Here is a 21,394-nt window from a genome sequence, read left to right on the forward strand (position 1 = left end):
ACTTTAGCATTATCAGAGTGCAAACTGTCTTTTTTTGTATTTTATGTCATGCTCAGTTATGCACCTGTTCACACCTCAGTTTGGTGAGTGCAGTCAGTCTTTTTTGTCTACTTCAAATGGGGACAGTCTCACTGATTTACTCTCCAGTACCCAGTAAGTATTGCACAGGGCCTATTAATTAAATTAAATAAATTGACCTGTTCATAATACTTTTTGGGCTTTATATGTTGCCGTAGCATTGAAGGGTTCCCATGATTTTACCCTTTCTAAAAAGCTCAAACAGAGAAGTGCTGCAAAGGGTAGCGCTCACGTGGATGTCATCGGATCATCCATGCATCTTATTGTCAGCTTTCCACTGGAAATCTATGGCTGGCGCTCCCAATCATCGAGGTGCAGCTTGGCCTTCCGTTACTTGGAACATAGATGTACGTTGGCTCCTTCACTTGTATCTAAACAGCCTAGCCACAGCAAAGTGACTTGTTAGTGTGATGCTAGCCACTACTTACAGGGAGTGTGGGCAGGAGCGTAGTCAGGAAAGCCAGGGTCTGTTAACAGAAGTACATGTATATGAACAAGGAGAAAACAGAGGCGTAGTCAGGCAATATCCAGGGGTCAGAACTCCTGGAGAGCACGTAATAAGTTCAGGGCGAAAGCAGAGACACGTGGTCAGGTAACAGTCTGATGTCAAACACGCAGGAGGTCATGACAGGAAGAGGGAGTGGGCAGAGAGGAGTCAAATCACGGTCAGAGAACAAAGAACAGAAGACTTAACAAAGACATAAGCCAACAGCAAAACGGCAGAACCAGAGAAAACAACTGGCGAGGTTCTGGGCGAGTATGCTCATTAAAGATGCCTGAGCAATTACCAGGAAGGTGGGACACCTGAGTAATCAGCACCAACATAGAATCCTGTATTGTCAAACACACTGCTTGCTAGTAACACAAGAAAGTGCAGCAGAGCATCTCCAAAGGCAGGATGATCTGCACAGAGGAATCGTGACAGGGGGAACACCTGAGTAGTCAGCACCAACATGGAATCCTGTGCTATCAAACACACTCCTAGCATAGTAACACAGAAAAGTGCAGCAGAGCATCTCCAAAGGCAAGATGTTCTGCACCGAGGAATCGTGCCAGTTAGCTCCTGGCAGGAATGATTTTTTAGCAAACCTTCTGGAAATGGTGATAACAAAACAAACAAAACAAAAGAAATATCATCTGGATTCCAAAACTTAGACGTAGAAATAAATGAGGAGACGTGATGTAAATACTGCCTTTTATAATATAAAAATAATGGTAACGGTCTTGGGGCTGCACATTCAACATACCCGGCGGACAATGTAACATGATGTGGGCGTATCGCACAAGGTCGGCCATTACTCCCCTAAGGCTGAGGGTCTCGGAGTTACTCTGCCTGTCCTGACGGCCTGCGATCTGGAAATAGGGGGGCTGACAATGGCGCTTGTGCTCACGTCCTGATGCCGCATAATAATAATACCATGCGAGCAAAAACCTGAAGTGCATATCTGGAGTATGTTGGCACATGCCATTCCTACGATGTCTACAATACACCATGTGTAAACTGATTTATACTGAAGGAAATGGCCCCGGGCACAGGGTCCGGGGAACCGGGAAGGGGTTGGCGATCTGCATGTTACTGTAACAAAGCAAAGTCTCCATAATACAGGTGGAAGAAGCTACAGCCGACTTCACACTTGGCACATCTTCTCCTTTATTTCTATCAGCCGCCATGGATCGGAAAAGAGACGTCAAGAACAAAACCAAAAATGTAAGAATAATGATGGATAGTGGTGGGACTGGTCATTATCATCATTATCATAATATTGAGTAGTGCTATGTATTATGGCCATGACTATAAGTATTAGATAATTTAGGACAGAGAGAACCAGATCTCCAGATCCACAGGGGTGTTAGAAGACAACACCTCCCCCCTACAGCCCAATTCCATGAGTCTTCTGATGTGTGGTGAGATTCTGCTTGTGCCTAAATGTCTTGCCGCAGTCGTTGCACTGATACGGCCGTTCCCCGGTGTGGGTACGTAGATGGGCAATGAGATGATGCTTCTGGATGAAGCTTTTCCCACACTCTGAGCAGGTGAAGGGTCTTTCTCCAGTGTGGGTCTGCTGGTGGCATTTGAGGTATTCTCTCTTGCGGAAGCTTTGCCCACAGTCATTGCACTTGTAGGGTTTTTCTCCTGTGTGGGTCCGACCGTGTATTTTAAGGTGCTCACAGGTGCTGAAGGTCTTCCCACATTCACTACATATATAAGGACGTTCCCCGGTGTGCGTTCGCTGGTGCCTCACCAAATGCTGCTTCTGGATAAAGCCCTTTCCGCAGTCTGCGCAGGTGAAGGGTCTCTCCCCCGTGTGTATCTGCTGATGTCTCTTCAGACAATCGCGCTTACGGAACGTCTTCTGGCACGACTCACATTTGAAGGGTCTCTCCCCGGTGTGAGTGTGCAAGTGGAACTTCAAGTGCTTCAGGAATCGGAAAGTTTTGCCACATTCGCCACATTCAAAGGGTTTTTCCCCGGGTCCTGCCCTCTGGCTCTCGCTGTTCTCACTGTCTTCCTCTCGGCAGAGCCCCGTCTCCTCATCCTGTGCTTTTTTATGTGCCTTGAGGAGTTTCTGAGATTTAAAGGTCCTGCCGCAGTCATTGCACTTGTTGGGCCGCTCTCCGGTGTGGATGCGGTTATGCCTCTTCAGATGCTCGTACGTGGTGAAGCTTTTGCCGCATTCACTGCAGATATGAGGACTACCTCGGCACGTGCCCGTGGAGGAGTTATTGTAAGGAAATTCCTCCACTATTACCACAGTGAACGGTCTCTCGCCAGTATGAGTTCTCTGGTGTCTGATAAGGTGATGTTTTTGTATAAAGCCTTTGCCACATTCTTCACAAGAGAACGGACGTTCACCAGTATGGATCTGCTGATGGCGTCTAAGATGTTCTCGTTTCCTGAAGCCCTTCCCACAGTCCTCACACTCATGTGGTTTTTCACCACGATGTTGTTTTTGGTGGAACTTAAGGTGCTTAAAGGTGCGGAAGCTCTCGCCACACTCACTGCAACTGTAGGTGGTCTCCCCCGAGTGACTCCTCTGGTGAGCCAATAAGGTCTGCTTGTGCCTAAACCTCTTCCCACAGTCCTCACACTTGTGGATCCTCTCCCCAGTGTGCGTTTGTTGATGTACCTTAAGGACCCTGTGGGCTCTGAAGCTTTTCCCACAGTCCCCGCACTTGTATGGCCTCTCCCCAGTGTGAATCCTCTGGTGGATCTTTAGACGCTCGTTGGTGCTCAGGCTTTTCCCGCACTCTTCACATTTGTATGGTCTCTCCCCCGTGTGAGTCCTCAGGTGTGTGACCAGGTGCTGCTTCTGGATAAAACTTTTCCCACATTCAATGCAGTTATAGGGGCGCTCTCCCGTGTGTGTCTGCTGGTGACGTTTCAGACTGTCTCGCTTTCGGAAGTTCTTGCCACACTCCGTGCACTGGTAAAGCTTCTCCCCTTCGTCCTTTGTACAGTCCGGTTGTGTTGTTCCAGGGCTTAAACTTTCCGCATAAGGGGAGACATTTTCACTGTGGTTTACGCCCTGACTATCCTGCGATCTGCTGGGAGTTGGTTGACATCCGAGGTCGTCCTCAATCACTGGACATGATGTTTGATCCAACACGGGAATAGAAGATGGGTCCACGTTCTCCAGCTTGTCATTGTACTTCGTCTTGTCTTTCTCATTGACTGGTGCATCTTCTGCATGGAAAAATGTAGTAAGTGTTAGATCTTTTATATGGTAGAAAATATACAGTCAGAAAATGAAAAGTAATAATCTGCAGAATACATTACTATGGATCTCATGAGCTAATGAGGACAGTGCAATGTTCTGCAAATCTCTAGAAATGTCAGTGATGTAGTAATCTGCAGAATATATTATTATGTATCTGTCAGAAGGTAGAGGGACAATAATGTTCTGCGGTAGGTGGTGTAATACTCTGCAGGCTGTATATATGTCCAGGTGTAAAAGTGAGCAGACAAATTACCCATGGAGATGAGAGCTTCATAATTCTCTTTCATCATGTCCTTGTATAGCTCCTTCTGACATTCCTCCAGGTCTTTCCATTCATCCTCTGAAAAATAAGCGGCCACATCATCAAAGGTGACCGGTACCTGGAAAATAAGGACAGAGAGTCAGCCTGGTCACCCTATGTTCTACATAGTTGTACAAATATGTATGTATTGAGCTCGATCTAGTGGTGGCTGTATAAATCTGTATGTAGTGAGCTCCCTCTAGTGGTGGCTGTATAAATCTGTATGTAATGAGCTCCTTCTAGTGGTGGCTGTATAAATCTGTATGTAGTGAGCTCCTCCTAGTGGTGTCTGTATAAATCTGTATGCAGTGAGCTCCCTCTAGTGGTGGCTGTATAAATCTGTATATAGTGAGCTCCCTCTAGTGGTGGCTGTATAAATCTGTATGCAGTGAGCTCCCTCTAGTGGTGGCTGTATAAATCTGTATGTAGTGAGCTCCCTCTAGTGGTGACTGTATAAATCTGTATGTAGTGAGCTCCTCCCAGTGGTGACTGTATAAATCTGTATGTAGTGAGATTCTTCCAGTGTTCGCTGTACAAATCTGTATTTAGTGATGTGACTGATGATACATGCTGCCCCATTCACTGGCAGCACCTATAAGACACTGGCTGCATGATTTTAGCCAGGCATGTTTGACACTTAAACGCTGCAGCATTTCATACACAAATGTAACTTAAAACCTAGCTGGGGAACAAGCCACATGGGTGACTAGTCGGAGAGGTGGATCACTTCCTATACACACAAGAAGAGATCTGTCACTCAAGGGGAGTGGATGGGGACAAGCCACCAGGGACCAGCAGTTACTTAGTTTCCAGTGCAGCGTAGTCCCTGGCGGCTTTGACACAAATTCTCTGAAATGCCACAGAATTTTGGTCAAACAAACGTGGGTGAAATCATGCAGCCAACGCCTGATACATTTTGCCCGTGGATCGGTTTCACTTTAAACACTGGAAAAGGACCTCATTGTTGAAATTTATCAGAATGGTACAAAGACATTTCCAAGGCATTAAATCTACCATGGAGTACTGTGAAGATGTCTGTCACAATCGTCTCCCTGCATGTTGAGACCAGTGGTAGCCTTTAGACTGGGGCCTCTCATCTGGCTCTCTGCATTTAAATGGGTTTCATTTGGTTTGGTACTGCAGTGGTTAACTGCCTGTTTTGCTATTGCTGCTTTTCCTAAACTGTTCCTAGCTGAGTGTGTCAGCTACTCTCACTCATTAGTCACGCGCTTCAGCTTTAAATAGTGGTGTATACCAGCATTCTCTGCTGAAGATACAAACTCATTTGTGTCCTGGCCGCCTGTGGGAAAGGTTCTACTAGTTTGGTTCCTGTGTTCAGGCTACATCCTTTTGTTATCTTTTCACTGTTTGTTCTTGTTTCCCTGGTGTGTTGTTAGTGCAGTGGTGAGGTCTAATGAACCCCACCTGCCCCTCACTAGTCAGGGTTACTATAGGGCCTTTATAGAGTCCCAAGTTCCTGTTAGGCGACAGTTGCGGAGACTGTTTATGGATTGGTAGGAGAGGAGGGACAGTTGCAGGTGAGGGTAGGAGGTGCCCACCTACCCCTCTCACTAGTTCCAGAGCCTCCTGTTGCTTGTGCGTCCCTGGTGCACCCCTTTTCTGGTGTTTTTTGTTGTGCGTCAGACACACGGAGGTCTGCTTGCTGCACCTGGCAAGCGTGACAATGTCATTAAGTGGTTTAAATAAACTGGAATACCCTCAAAAATTAATAGAAAAAAAAGAACAAAAATTGGTCCAGGATGTTGTCATGAGGCTGAAGGCAACATTAAAGGAGCTGCATGAATTTCTGGCAAGTGCTTGTGTTCCTGCATCTGACAGCAATCTATCCTAGTCTTCATATATCTGGCCTGTGGGATAGGTGTGCAAGTTGGGAGCTTTTCCTACAAAGAAAATCATCCCAGCCCAGCTTTGTTTTGCCAAAACTGACTTCACGTCTACCAAGAGCATGTGGGAAAACATGCTATGTCTGATGAGACCAGGGTGGTACTTTTTTAGCCACAATTACAAAAAGTATGTTTGGAGCATAGCCAACACTGTGCATTGCCAAAAGATCACCATCCCCACAGTAAAACATGATGGAAGGAGAATTATACTTTGGAGCTGTTTTTTGGCAGTTGGAACTAGCGCTTTAGTCAAGGTGGAGGGAATGATAAACATCCTACTAAAAGTTTAAGATGAATTTCACCTTTCAGCACAACAACAACAACCCTAATCGACCTCCACATCAACAAAAGAACAACTTCTTTAACCTCTTTATGACTTTGCATGCAAGTCCTGGCTGGGAAGGAGCTCCTGACCAAGGACATAAAGGTATGTCCTGGCAACCATGGGGGCACAGGAGTTGTGTCTGGAATAATCGACGCTGGGGATTCGGCTTTCCTGACAGCCGAGCCCCGGCTCTAAGCCAGAGACAGTCTCCACGCTGTCCTTGGCTGTATAACCCCCTAAATGCTGCAATATCGCTCTCAGCAATTAGAGCATTGGGAGAGGGATCGTACTCCCTCTCCCCTCTGATTGGTGCCCCCATGAAGTCAGCACTCTTTTCCCCATGATAGTGCAGCCTACTGAACCAGAATAAGGGACCATTTTAAACGCTTAGGAAGCCTTTGCTGGTGTTTTGTGGTAATTATTCTAATTTTCTGAGATAATGACTTTTGGGTTTTCATTGGCTGTAAGCCATAGTTAACAGATTTTAAAGACTTGAAATTGATCCCTCTGTGTGTAGTGACTCTATATAATGTATACTAGACACATGAAATAGATCACTCTGTGTGTAATGACTCTATATAATAAACACGTGATATACTGTAGATCCCTCTGTGTGTAATGACTCTATATAATAAACACGTGAAATAGATTCCTCTGTGTGTAATGACTCTATATAATACAACCACTGGCAAAAATTATGGAATCACCTGGCTCTGAGGATGTTCATTCAGTTGTTTACTTTTTTATAATAAAAGCCGATCACAGACGGCACAAAACTAAAGTTATTTCAAATGGCAACTTTCTGGCTTTAAGAAACACTAAAAAAATCATGATACAGTCATATGAAAAAGTTTGGGCACCCCTATTAATGTTAACCTTTTTTCTTTATAACAATTTGGGGTTTTGCTATTTCAGTTTCATATATCTAATAACTGATGGACTGAGTAATATTTCTGGATTGAAATGAGGTTTATTGTACTAACAGAAAATGTGCAATCCGCATTTAAACAAAATTTGACCGGTGCAAAAGTATGGGCACCCTTATCAATTTCTTGATTTGAACACTCCTAACTACTTTTTACTGACTTACTGAAGCACTAAATTGGTTTTGTAACCTCATTGAGCTTTGAACTTCATAGGCAGGTGTATCCAATCATGAGAAAAGGTATTTAAGGTGGCCACTTGCAAGTAGTTCTCCCATTTGAATCTCCTATGAAGAGTGGCATCATGGGCTCCTCGAAACAACTCTCAAATAATCTGACAACAAAGATTATTCAACATAGTTGTTCAGGGGAAGGTACAAAAAGTTGTCTCAGAGATTTAAACTGTCAGTTTCCACTGTGAGGAACATAGTAAGGAAATGGAAGAACACAGATACAGTTCTTGTTACGCCCAGAAGTGGCAGGCCAAGAAAAATATCAGAAAGGCAGAGAAGAAGAATGGTGAGAACAGTCAAGGACAATCCACAGACCACCTCCAAAGACCTGCAGCATCATCTTGCTGCAGATGGTGTCACTGTGCATCGGTCAACAATACAGCGCACGTTGCACAAGGAGAAGCTGAATGGGAGAGTGATGTGAAAGAAGCCGTTTCTGCAAGCACGCCACAAACAGAGTCGCCTGAGGTATGCAAAAGCACATTTGGACCAGCCAGTTACATTTTGGAAGAAGGTCCTGTGGACTGATGAAACAAAGATTGAGTTGTTTGGTCATACAAAAAGGCGTTATGCATGGAGGCAAAAAAACACGGCATTCCAAGAAAAGCACTTGCTACCCACAGTAAAATTTGGTGGAGGTTCTATCATGCTTTGGGGCTGTGTGGCCAATGCCGGCACCGGGAATCTTGTTAAAGTTGAGGGTCACATGGATTCAACTCAGTATCAGCAGATTCTTGACAATAATGTGCAAGAATCAGTGACAAAGTTGAAGTTACGCAGGGGATGGATATTTTAGCAAGACAATGATCCAAAACACCACTCCAAATCTACTCAGGCATTCATGGAGAGGAACAATTACAATGTTCTGGAATGGCCATCCCAGTCCTCAGACCTGAATATCATTGAACATCTGTGGGATGATGTGAAGCAGCTGTCCATGCTCGGCCACCATCAAACCTAACTGAACTGGAATTGTTTTGTAAACAGGAATGGTCAAATCTACCTTCATCCAGGATCCAGGAACTCATTAAAAGCTACAGAAAGTGACTAGAGGCTGTGATTTTTGCAAAAGGAGGATCTACAAAATATTAATGTCACTTTTATGTTGAGGTGCCCATACTTTTACACCGGTCAAATTTTGTTTAAATGTGGATTGCACATTTTCTGTTAGTACAATAAACCTCATTTCAATCCAGAAATATTACTCAGTCCATCAGTTATTAGATATATGAAACTGAAATAGTTGTTGCAAAAACCCAAATTGTTATAAAGAAAAAAGGTTAACATTAATAGGGGTGCCCAAACTTTTTCATATGACTGTAACATAATGTGCAGCCAGTAACGGTTACTTTTCAAAACCAAACGGGGAAAAAATATGGAGTCACTCAATTCTGAGGTAAAAATAATGGAATCACTATGTAAATTTTCATTCCCAAAACTAACATCTGCATCAAATAAAATCTGCTCGTTGGTCTGCATCTAAAAAAGAGTGATCACACCTTGGAGATCTGTTGCACCAAGTGGAATGACATGAATTATGGCTCCAACACAAGAGATGTCAATTGAAACAAAGAAGAGGATTATCAAACTTTTAAATAGAGTAAATCATCATGCAATGTTGCAAAACATGTTGGTTGTTCACAGTCAGCTGTGTCTAAAATCTGGACCAAACACAAACAACAGGGGAAGGTTGTTAAAGGCAAACATACTGGTAGACCAAGGAAGACATCAAAGCGTCACGACAGGAAACTTAAAGCATTATGTCTCCAAAATAGGAACTGCACAACAAAACAAATGAGGAACGAATGGGAGGAAACTGGAGTCAATGTCTGTGACCGAACTGTAAGAAACCGCCTAAAGGAAATGGGATTTACACACAGAAAAGCTAAACAAAAGCCATCATTAACACCTAAACAGAAAAAAACAAGGTTACAATGGGCAAAGTAAAAGCAATCGTGGACTGTGGATGACTGGATGAAAGTCATATTCAGTGATGAATCGCGAATCTGCATTGGGCAAGGTGATGATGCTGGAACTTTTGTTTGGTGTCGTTCCAATAAGATTTATAAAGATGACTTCCTGAAGAGAACATGTAAATTTCCACAGTCATTGATGATATAGGGCTGCATGCCAGGTAAAGGCACTGGGGAGATGGCTGTCATTACATCTTCAATAAATGCCCAAATTTACATTGAAATTTTGGACACTTTTCTTATCCCATTAATTGAAAGCATGTTTGGGGATGATTTAATCATTTATCAAGATGATAATGCATCCTGCCATAGCGCAAAAACTGTGAAAACATTCCTTGAAAGAAGACACATAAGGTCAATGTCATGGCCTGCAAATAGTCCGGATCTCAATCCAGTTGAAAATCTTTGGTGGAAGTTGAAGAAAACGTTCCATGACAAGGCTCCAACCTGCAAAGGTGATCTGGCAACAGCAATCAGAGAAAGTTGGAGCCAGATTGATGAAGAGACTGTTTGTCACTCATTAAGTCCATGCCTCAGAGACTGCAAGCTGTTATAAAAGCCAGAGGTGGTGCCACAAAATACTAGTGATGTATTACAGTGTTCTTTCGTTTGTTTCTCATGATTCCATAATTTTTCCCCCCGTTTGGTTTTGCAAAGTAACCATTACTGGCTAGCACATTATGTTTTCATGATTTTTTTAGTATTTCTTAAAGCCAGAAAGTTGCCATAGGAAATTACTTTAGTTTTGTGCCGTCTGTGATCTACTTTTTTTAAACAAAAGTAAACAACTGAATGAACATCCTCAGAGCCAGGTGAGGCCAGAAATTTTGCCAGGGGTTGTATATAACTTGTGAAATAGATCCCTCTGTGTGTAATGACTGTATATAATATATAATAAACATGTGAAATAGATCCCCCTCTGTGTCTAATGACTCTATATAATATATAGGAATAGATCCCTCTGTGTGTAATGACTATATAATATATAGGAATAGACCCCTCTGTGTATAATGACTCTATATAATATATAGGAATAGATCCCTCTGTGTGTAAGGACTATATAATATATAGAATAGATCCCTCTGTGTGTAATGACTATATGATATATAGGAATAGATCCATCTGTATGTAATGACTCTATATAATATATAGGAATAGATCCCTCTGTGTGTAGTGACTCTATATGATATATAGGAAGATTCCTCTGTGTGCAATGAATCTATATAATACCGTATATAATAAACACGTGAAATAGATCCGTCTGTGTGTAAAGACTATATAATATATAGCAATAGATCACTCTGTGTGTAATGACTCTATATAATATATAGGAATAGATCCCTCTGCGTGTAATGACTATATAATATATAGGAATAGATCCCTCTGTGTGTATTGACTCTATATAATATATAGCAATAGATCGCTCTGTGTGTAATGACTATCTAATATATAAAGCTGAATGTGTGTGTGTATGTGTGTGTATGTCCGGGATTGGCATCTGCACCATCGCAGCTACAGCCACAAAATTTTGCACACTCACACTTCTGGACCTCGAGAGCGTCATAGGCTATGTTGTGAGGCGAAATTTTAACTCCGCGCGTTCCAATTTACCAATCAATTTTGCCCCTATCTACATAATGGGGAAAAAGTGAAACGAAAAGTGTATCCGCACCTTCGCATTTACAATCACGAAATATTGCACAGATACCTCATGTGACCCAGGGAACATCGTAGACTATGTTTTGACAGGAAAATGTAACCCCACGCTTTACAGTTACTCTCCAAAAAACATGACTCCATTAAAGTAAATAGAGCCTGGAACTACAGGTTATTAGTAGGAGCTGTGATTGGTTGCTATAGGAACAAAAGACATTCATAGTATAAGAAGCTTATATGTGAGGTAATAAGATGTCGGTGGGAGACGGATAGAGACAGACAGAGACAGACAGGGAAAGAGACTGACCTGGAAAGAGACTGACCTGGAAAGAGACAGACAGACATGCAGACAGGGACAGAGACAGGCAGACAGGGAAGGAGGAGACAACCAGAGAGACAGACAAAGATAGATGGGGAAAGACACAGCCCTTGATAGAGACAGACGGGGAAAGAGACAGAGAAATAGAGACAGACAAGGAAAGAGACAGACAGGCAGACAGGGAAAGAGACAGACAGGAAAAGACAAAGAGATGGGGAGACAGACCGGGGAAAGAGACAGACCGGGGAAAGAGACAGACCGGGGAAAGAGACAGACTGGGGAAAGAGACAGACCTAGAAAGAGACAGATGGGGAAAGAAACAGAGAGATAGAGACAGACAAAAAAGAGACAGACAGAGACAGGCAGACGGGGAAAGAGACAGACCTGGAAAGAGACAGACGGAGCACATTACTTGGCCAATTTAGTTAAATCTGTGTGGAATATCTGTGGTGTTGAAATATATGTTGTGAACTGCTTCTATTAGCTTAGTTTTTGCCTTTTAATAATTACATTTCTATCTATGTGTTTTGTGTGCAGAATAATTTTTTGTTAATACATTCTATTTTGTTAACAGCAGTTATTAACCCGGTCGAAGCCGGGTAGTACAGCTACTATAATATATAGGAATAGATCCCTCTGTCTGTAATGACTCTATATAATATATAGGAATAGATCCCTCTGTGTGTAATGACTCTATATAATATATAATAAACACGTTAAATAGATCACTTTGTGTGTAATAAATCTATATAATATATAGGAATAGATCCCTCTGTGTGTAATGACTATATAATATATAGAAATAGATCCCTCTACGTGTACTGACTCTATATAATATATAGGAATAGATCCTCTGTGTGTAATGACTATATAATATATAGGAATAGATCACTCTGTGTGTAATGACTCTATATAATATATAGGAATAGATCACTCTGTGTGTAATGACTCTATATAATATATAGGAATAGATCACTCTGTGTGTAATGACTCTATATAATATATAGGAATAGATCCCTCTGTGTGTAATGACTATATAATATATAGAAATAGATCCCTCTATGTGTAATGACTCTATATAATATATATGAATAGATCCCTCTGTGTGTATTGACTCTATATAATATATAGGAATAGATCCTCTGTGTGTAATGACTCTATATAATACAGTTAGGTCCAGAAATATTTGGACAGTGACACAATTTTCGCAAGTTGGGCTCTGCATGCCACCACATTGGATTTGAAATGAAACCTCTACAACAGAATTCAAGTGCAGATTGTAACGTTTAATTTGAAGGTTTGAACAAAAATATCTGATAGAAATTGTAGGAATTGTCACATTTCTTTACAAACACTCCACATTTTAGGAGGTCAAAAGTAATTGGACAAATAAACCAAACCCAAAAAAAAAATTTTTATTTTCAATATTTTGTTGCGAATCCTTTGGAGGCAATCACTGCCTTAAGTCTGGAACCCATGGACATCACCAAACGCTGGGTTTCCTCCTTCTTAATGCTTTGCCAGGCCTTTACAGCCGCAGCCTTCAGGTCTTGCTTGTTTGTGGGTCTTTCCGTCTTAAGTCTTTATTTGAGCAAGTGAAATGCATGCTCAATTGGGTTAAGATCTGGTGATTGACTTGGCCATTGCAGAATGTTCCACTTTTTTGCACTCATGAACTCCTGGGTAGCTTTGGCTGTATGCTTGGGGTCATTGTCCATCTGTACTATGAAGCGCCGTCCGATCAACTTTGCGGCATTTGGCTGATTCTGAGCTGAAAGTATATCCCGGTACACTTCAGAATTCATCCGGCTACTCTTGTCTGCTGTTACATCAACAATAAACACAAGTGACCCAGTGCCATTGAAAGCCATGCATGCCCATGCCATCACGTTGCCTCCACCATGTTTTACAGATGATGTGAGTGCCTTGGATCATGTGCCGTTCCCTTTCTTCTCCAAACTTTTTTCTTCCCATCATTCTGGTACAGGTTGATCTTGGTCTCATCTGTCCATAGAATACTTTTCCAGAACTGAGCTGGCTTCATGAGGTGTTTTTCAGCAAATTTAACTCTGGCCTGTCTATTTTTGGAATTGATGAATGGTTTGCAGCTAGATGTGAACCCTTTGTATTTACTTTCATGGAGTCTTCTCTTTACTGTTGACTTAGAGACAGATACACCTACTTCACTGAGAGTGTTCTGGACTTCAGTTGATGTTGTGAACGGGTTCTTCTTCACCAAAGAAAGTATGCGGCGATCATCCACCACTGTTGTCATCCGTGGACGCTCAGGCCTTTTTGAGTTCCCATGCTCACCAGTCAATTCCTTTTTTCTCAGAATGTACCCGACTGTTGATTTTGCTACTCCAAGCATGTCTGCTATCTCTCTGATGGATTTTTTCTTTTTTTTCAGCCTCAGGATGTTCTGCTTCACCTCAATTGAGAGTTCCTTAGACCGCATGTTGTCTGGTCACAGCAACAGCTTCCAAATGCAAAACCACACACCTGTAATCAACCCCAGACCTTTTAACTACTTCATTGATTACAGGTTAACGAGGGAGACGCCTTCAGAGTTAATTGCAGCCCTTAGAGTCCCTTGTCCAATTACTTTTGGTCCCTTGAAAAAGAGGAGGCTATGCATTACAGAGCTATGATTCCTAAACCCTTTCTCCGATTTGGATGTGAAAACTCTCATATTGCAGCTGGGAGTGTGCACTTTCAGCCCATATTATATATATAATTGTATTTCTGAACATGTTTTTGTAAACAGCTAAAATAACAAAACTTGTGTCACTGTCCAAATATTTCTGGACCTAACTGTATATAAGAATGGATCACTCTGTGTGTAATGACTATATAATATATAGGAATAGATCCCTCTGTGTGTAATGACTCTATATAATATATGCGTTTCTCTTTTTGTATTGAATTACTGAAATAAATTAACTTTTTGATGATATTCTAATTTAGTGAGATGCACTTGTAAATAAAAACTGCACCACTAACAACATCATCTTGTCCCGCCACAAAAAAACAAAAAAAAAGCCGCCATACAGTTCAATCAGCAAAAAAATAAAAAAACTATAGCTCTTAGAACACAGCAATGGAAAAACTATTTTTTTTCTAGAAAACACTTATTATTGTGTAAAAAACTATTCCTTAATTGCTATTATTTCTTGATTCTGCTTCACAAAAAAAGAAATAAAAAGAAATAAAAAAATATGATGTGGCCCAAGATGATACCAATAAAACTCCAACTTATCCCACAAAAGAACAAGCCCTCACATGACTGTTTATAAAAAAAAATTAAAGAAACTATAGCCTTCAAAATTCAGTGATGCAAAAAACTATTTATTTTGTAAAAGTGTTTTTTAGCATGATAGTAGCCAAACCTAAAGAATATATAAACCTGATATTGCTGTAATATTACTGAGCAGAGGACTAAAGCCCCCCAATCACTTAAACCGCAAGGTGAATGGGGTAAAAAATAAATAAAGCCAATTCTTCACCAGCTGTTGATTTGTTCATTATTAACTACTTTGTGTGGTTTAAAGGCATGAAAAGTCAAGGTTTGAAAACTGAAATGGTGGTGGCTTGTATAAATCTGTATATAGTGAGCTCCCCCTAGTGGTGGCTGCATAAATCTGTATATACTGAGCATAGTGAGCTCCCCCTAGTGGTGGCTGCATAAATCTGTATGTACTGAGCTCCCCCTAGTGGTGGCTGCATAAATCTGTATGTAATGAGCTCCCCCTAGTGGTGGCTGTATAAATCTGTATGTACTGAGCTCCCCCTAGTGGTGGCTGCATAAATCTGTATGTACTGAGCCCCCCCTAGTGGTGGCTGCATAAATCTGTATGTACTGAGCCCCCCCTAGCGGTGGCTGCATAAATCTGTATGTACTGAGATCCCCCTAGTGGTGACTGTATAAATCTGTATATAGTGATCTCCACTACTGGTGGCTGTATAAATTTGTATGTAGTGAATTCCCCTTAGTGGTGGCTGTATAAATGTGCATGTTGTGAGCTCCTTCTAATGGTGGTTGTATAAATCTGCATGTAGTGAACTCCCTCTAGTGGTGGCTGTATAAATCTGTATGTAGTGAGCTCCCTCTACTAGTGGCTGTATAAATATGTATATAGTCAACTGCCTCTAGTGGTCGCTGTATAAATCTGTATGTAGTGAGTTCCCCCTAGTGGTGGATGTATAAATATCTCTGTAGTGAGCTCCCTATATTATTCACATTTAATTTTGGATCTAAAAATGGAATGGTGAATGTCACTGTTCTAATTGAAAACTGACACTTCAGCACATACCAACAGACGTACCTCTCCTTAGCTTACTTTAAAGCACAGGTATTCAACTCTATTTTGAAGGGAATTTGTCATCAGGTTTTTGTTATCTAATCTGAAATCAGTATGATGTAGGAGCAGAGACTCTGACTCCAATGATGTGTCACTTACTAAACTGCTTACTATAGTTTTAATAAAATCATTGTTTATCAGCAGAAAATTATCACTGGAGGACTTGTGCCCACCACTGATTGGTAGCTTTCTACTTATGCACAGTGTACACAGAAAGCTGCCAATCAGTGCTTTGGGCGGGGTTATATAGAGCTCAGCATTCAGAGCACTAGTAGACATGCAGCAGAGAAAACAAGGATTTCATCAAAAATGCAGCAAGCAGCCTAGTAAGTGATAAATCGCTGCAATGAAATGTATCTTCTTTCTTTGTCTAGTCAATCTCATTGGGCCACTGTGGAGGAGCAATGTCAGTATTATTACCGCCAGATGGTGGACTATCCGTCATGATATATATAGTGGGGTGTTTAATGCCAGGACCATTCACGTTACTTTCGTCCCTACTATCAGCGCAGACATGACGAGCGCTCTTCACATTCGCACTAGTAAAGTGGACGCGGCGCTAATATTTCCTTTGAAAAAGGTGATAAATCTAATCCTCAGCTCAGCGAGATGCTGCAACTAATGAAAAACTGACGGATTTATTAGTATTTTAGGTATTTTTGTTGCAGGTAGTGACTGCAGAGACCCCCGAGTGACAGCATGCGTGTGCTGCAGCATATGTTGGCGCTATATAACGGATCACCAGTGACGAGCTGACACGTGTCCCCGGACATGCCACCCCACAGACGTCACCCCCAACTGCGGTACCTGCGCAGCGTCTCCCTCCGGTAGGGGCTTCTCTAGCTCTCGCCGGGTGGACGAGAGGCTCAGCCTGTCTCCAGCTGTCACCGAGCAGATCATGTGGGAGCCAAACCGGGGGCTGTCGCCTGCTTAAGACAACCTGACGGCGGCCGAGAGCTTCTCCTCTAACGCCATGAACCGAGGCTGCGACCACAAATACCCCACAGCCGAGAATAGGCCTGAAAAAAACCTTCAGTGAGCTGCAGGAAAGGAAGCAGGAAGTTCCTCCCTCAGCCTGACATCAAGAGATGCTGCTCTGCTCACCCCCTCCTCCTCATCACCCTGTGCTGCGCTCCACCCCCTAGCTCCGCTCCCTCCTCTCACTGCAACACACAGCAGATCTGTGCGACCACCACACATAGCGGACACACAAAATACATACACAAATCATACCGGAGACATGCAACGCATACCGTACACACAAAACACATCCTGTACACACAAAACACATACACAAATAATGCCTTACACAGAAAACATACACAAATCATACCGGAGACACGCAACACATATCGGACACATGTAACACATACCGGAGATACAAAACACATACCGGAGATACAAAACACATGCACAAATAATGCCGTACACACAAAACACATCCTGGACACATGTAACACATCCTGTACACATAAAACACATACCGGAGACACAAAACACATACACAAATCATACCGGAGACAAGCAACACATACTGTACACACAAAACACATCCCGTACACACAAAACACATCCCGACATACAAAACACACACTGTACATACGTAACACATGCACAAATCATACTGTACAAATCACATGCCATAAACACAACACACATACCATATACATGCAACACATAACAAACACAGGTAACATATCTTGGACACACGTAACATTCCAAACACACGAAATATATCCCAGACACACAAGACATCCCGTACACACAAAACACATTCAGTACACATAAAACACATACCATACACGGAAAATACTGTACACACATCACATACCGAACACACATAACACATCCCATGCAAACATAACACATACCGTACACACAAAAGACTTAATGTACATGTGTAACACATACCGTACACACAACTCATGCTGTACACACAAAGCATACTAACATACCGTACACATGTAACACATATGTGAGAGTCTGAAATGTGATTGTGTCCGCAGTGCAGTAGGACCCTGTGAGTTCTGCCTGCACTGATGATCAGCAGGGTTTTGGGTCAGAGACCCTGTAGATGCAAGAGTTACCTCAGAGAAAGTGTGCTGAGGCCGGGCTGCCGGAGAGAGACAGTTGTGTGACTGCGGGCTAAAAAACAGTCTGAAAAGAGAAAGAGATTAGAGAGACTATTGAAGACTATTTTTTTTTTCCTCATTACCTTTTCCTCACAAAAGAACCAGGAGCGGTGCTGAAGAAATTGGACCGTGTTGTGTGAGAGACAGGAGCTCCAGTTTCCTGAGGGGAGGGCAGTTCTCTGGACCGGGGAAGCCTGTGTTGTGTCTGAGGATTACTACAGAGCTGTGGGCCTGAGACCGTGTTCTGTGTGGAGTAATTGGCTAATATCGACTACGTTCAGGGTCCCTGCGTGACAGTACTGGGGTGAAGACATCCTCAGAGCAAGAAGATTTTTGTGTTTCCTTTTTCTTCCTTCTTTGGAATTATATACAGCAGACTCAGACCATAGGCCTGTGTGAAACTTCCCTTGAAGTTAACGGTACCATAGTTTTAAGATACCCGGGTATCCCTTTGTTCAGTGTAAAACCAACGTTGGTAAAATGTAAGGCTTTGTTATTAGTAGTGATAAGTTATACTCAGTGCGCCATCTCAGAGGTTCCGCCATCTCAGAGGTTCCGCCATCTCAGAGGTTCCCTCAGATGCCCCCATTGGATTTACACCGCTTACCTTTATAGTTAATTGTTTTTCTTTGTTCAACCTGGTGAGTAGGTAAATTTATTCCTGTTTCCTGAGGTAATATACATAACCCAGGACCTCTGAGATCAGCGCATTGTGAGGAAAGAGTTAAACAAAATTGAATAGACACCCACGCCGCTTGCAAAGAGCACAAACCGACCCATCTACGCTCTAGACGCTGAGAAGAGCCAAGGACAGATAAACTTATGTTCTGCCAAGGACAGATAAACTTATGCTTTGCTGAGAAATGAAACTTATGCTTTGCTGAGAAACGAAACTTATACTTTTGTACACAACACAGCTATGCCCCTATTAGCTTGATAAAAACATGTATGTGTAATATACTTTAGTTCAGAGCGCACACTCTTGCCTTATGTGCAGATACCAGTCTTTGTATCTCATTAAGGTTAAGGGAAGCCGAGGGGGTGACCGGGACCCTCTCCGCATTTGGTCTTCGCTGGCAACAGTTGTGACCCATGGTCAACCTAACATTTCTGGCGCCCGAACAGGGACCCACGCATACGCCAGAATCCAGTGGACCGTCTTGCCATCCCGAGGATGAGGAGACCAGACGTGGGGACCAGAAACACCTGGCCAGGTAAGAGTTGAAATTCTTTCTGCTCTTTTGCTCCCCATCTCTGTCCTCCTCTTTCCTCACCGCTGTAAGAGGGACACTGTGAGTAGAAACTGGGTAATTGGCGGGTCACTACTGAACTCTGAAAGAACTCTTGCCAGTAGATGCTTTTATGTGCTTTTGTCCTTGTCGTCTGTCATAGATCAGAGAAGTTGGTAACATCTGGTTCCTCCAGGCTAAAACTGTGCGCCCAGGGCCAGGCCGGACACCTTTGGGTTCCGGAGCAAGTGCAGTGGGACCAGTGCCAGTGCTAAAACCACCTTGGGATGAACCAGATAACCAACTTCATAGGCCCTCACGTGAGTGAGTGTTGCTAAGACAATAGTGTGTCTGTTCTGTCTTTTGGAGTGATGTTCACCATCCTGGTGTTAGGTGGGATAGCCTTGTTTTCCGTTTTTATCTGATATAGAATATATCCTCACCATAAGAAGGGTACCCCAGGACCATTCTCCATACTGAGCCCTCTCTAAACAAAGTTAGGACCCCACCTTAAGTAGGAATACAGAAAAAGGAGTCAGCCTCCGGGTACTTCCAAGATAGGGGATTTTAGTCCAAGGGACGTTTAAGGGTCTAAAAGCTGATGAAAATAGATTGAGAATGGGTTAAGGAACATCAAAGGACAGAGTTGGATGCACCCTGCCGCATCTCATTACGTGCTACCATGGGAAAAGCATAACTAGTCAGTCCAGGGAGGTTTTTAAAACATTTGGATTGAAGGGGAAGGACCAACTAGACCCCAACCAATTGGGCAAGATAAGAACTACCAGAGCTGGCGTAATAGGAGACAAATCATGGACCGAAGTGGTCAGAACTCTTTCTGACATGGCAAAAACAGCCCACGATCAAGGTTGGATATACCATGAAGAATCAGAAACATGGGAAGAAATTGAGAGAAAAGCTAATAAGGATCTTGAGCCTCCCCCGTACCCGTCGACTACTCACATAACGACTCCACAAACAGCAGGATCCCAGGGATGGACCTGCATCAATTGTGGCCAACAAAACCCGGATTGGAGGGAAACATGCATGGCTTGTGGAACCCCACATTATAAACAAGGCACAGTACCAGCGCCTCTTCATCCCGTAATAGAAAGAAGAGCCCTCATAACACCACCCGTTGACCCAGCACATCCAGATGCTCCCAGAGATCCAATTCCCTGTGCGTATGATGTATACGTACCCTGGACTCCTGACAAACAGATGGCTTTCCTGCAAAATACCCCTGACCCGACTCAAAACCCTGTCAGTTTTTCACGTTACTTGGACCAAATACAGGTCTCTTACCGGAGCACTTGGTTGGACATGGAGGGTTTATGTAGAGTCAAAATGTCTCCTGAAATGTATGCCAAACTTACTGCCCATCTAGCATGGAATGTTCCAGACGACACTCGGACTGTGGTATCCGGACAAGATTTTATGACAACACTCAACCTTTTCTGTGCCCACGAGCAAAGGAATAAGGGCACAATGGGACCAGTGCACCAAGGTCCTGTAGAAAATGTCAGTTAATTTTACTATAGATTGATGCAGTCATTCGCAGATGAAGGGCTGGACTTACAAGCGGGTGCAATAGGTCGCCTCATGGTAAGATCCTTCATGGATGGAATACATGCACCTCAGGCATATAGGTTGAAAGCGTGCTGTCGCGAATGGAGAAACATGGAGGACATAGATCTTCAAGTCAATAAAGCAAGTGGTTTAGAAATTGACGCAAAGGATAAAAAGACCAAGAAAGTTGTCATAGCGGCAGTCGACAGTCAGCCAGAAGTCACAAGAAGAAAAGGACCGACCTGCTACTATTGTGGGATAAAAGGACATGTGATCAGAGACTGTAGAAAGAAAAAGAGGGATATTCAAAACCAACCCGAGAGTCACGAAGAAAAGACTGCCTGACTTGGGACACCACGGGATAGGGATGCCAAAGGTCCGTTTATACACTTCCCCCTTCAAATTGGTAACAAGGAAATAAGGGCTCTGGTGGACTCGGGAGCCTCACGCTCCGTAGTCCCCAGGGACCTGGTACCTGAAGACTCCATCTCGCCCGAGACTACTATAGTCTCCGGTTTTGATGGACAAGCCCAGTTAATCTCAATAACACATCCATTAAAGGTGAAACTGGGACCACACATATTCGTGTCCAAATTTTTAGTGTCCCCATGACAGTCTACAGCCCTAATGGGAGCAGATGTATTATCAAGATTACCAGCTCAGATTGTCTAT

At 42.8% G+C, this 21,394-nt stretch overlaps 2 protein-coding genes across 6 annotated transcripts in view; one reads left to right on the plus strand and one right to left on the minus strand.

Moving 5' to 3' along the window:
• LOC142243671 (HEPACAM family member 2-like) overlaps positions 1–21,394 on the plus strand; it is a 57,181-nt gene that overhangs the window by 30,604 nt on the left and 5,183 nt on the right. Inside the window, exons 1-2 of one of the 4 annotated variants that reach the window (XR_012724391.1) lie at positions 16,586–18,406; positions 18,947–19,138. The exons of 1 other annotated variant lie outside the window; for it this stretch is intronic. The gene's annotated coding sequence lies outside the window, so the exon portion shown is untranslated. Of the gene's footprint in view, positions 1–16,585; positions 19,139–21,394 lie in introns of those variants that run through there. 2 more of the 4 variants (XR_012724390.1, XR_012724392.1) reach the window with 2 other exon arrangements.
• Positions 1,260–21,394, minus strand: part of LOC142243665 (uncharacterized) — a 56,139-nt gene continuing 36,004 nt past the window's right edge. The window contains exons 1-3 of one of the 2 annotated variants that reach the window (XM_075315795.1): positions 16,600–16,884; positions 4,051–4,177; positions 1,260–3,763 (exon numbers count right to left, since the gene is read on the minus strand). In XM_075315795.1, the coding sequence (XP_075171910.1) occupies positions 1,950–3,763; positions 4,051–4,177; positions 16,600–16,692 (2,034 nt within the window). In that variant the 5' untranslated portion in view covers positions 16,693–16,884 and the 3' untranslated portion in view covers positions 1,260–1,949. Of the gene's footprint in view, positions 3,764–4,050; positions 4,178–16,599; positions 16,885–21,394 lie in introns of those variants that run through there. The other variant, XM_075315797.1, reaches the window with a different exon arrangement.

This window comes from Anomaloglossus baeobatrachus, chromosome 6 (genome assembly GCF_048569485.1).
Source record: "Anomaloglossus baeobatrachus isolate aAnoBae1 chromosome 6, aAnoBae1.hap1, whole genome shotgun sequence".
NCBI classification, from domain to species: domain Eukaryota; kingdom Metazoa; phylum Chordata; class Amphibia; order Anura; family Aromobatidae; genus Anomaloglossus; species Anomaloglossus baeobatrachus.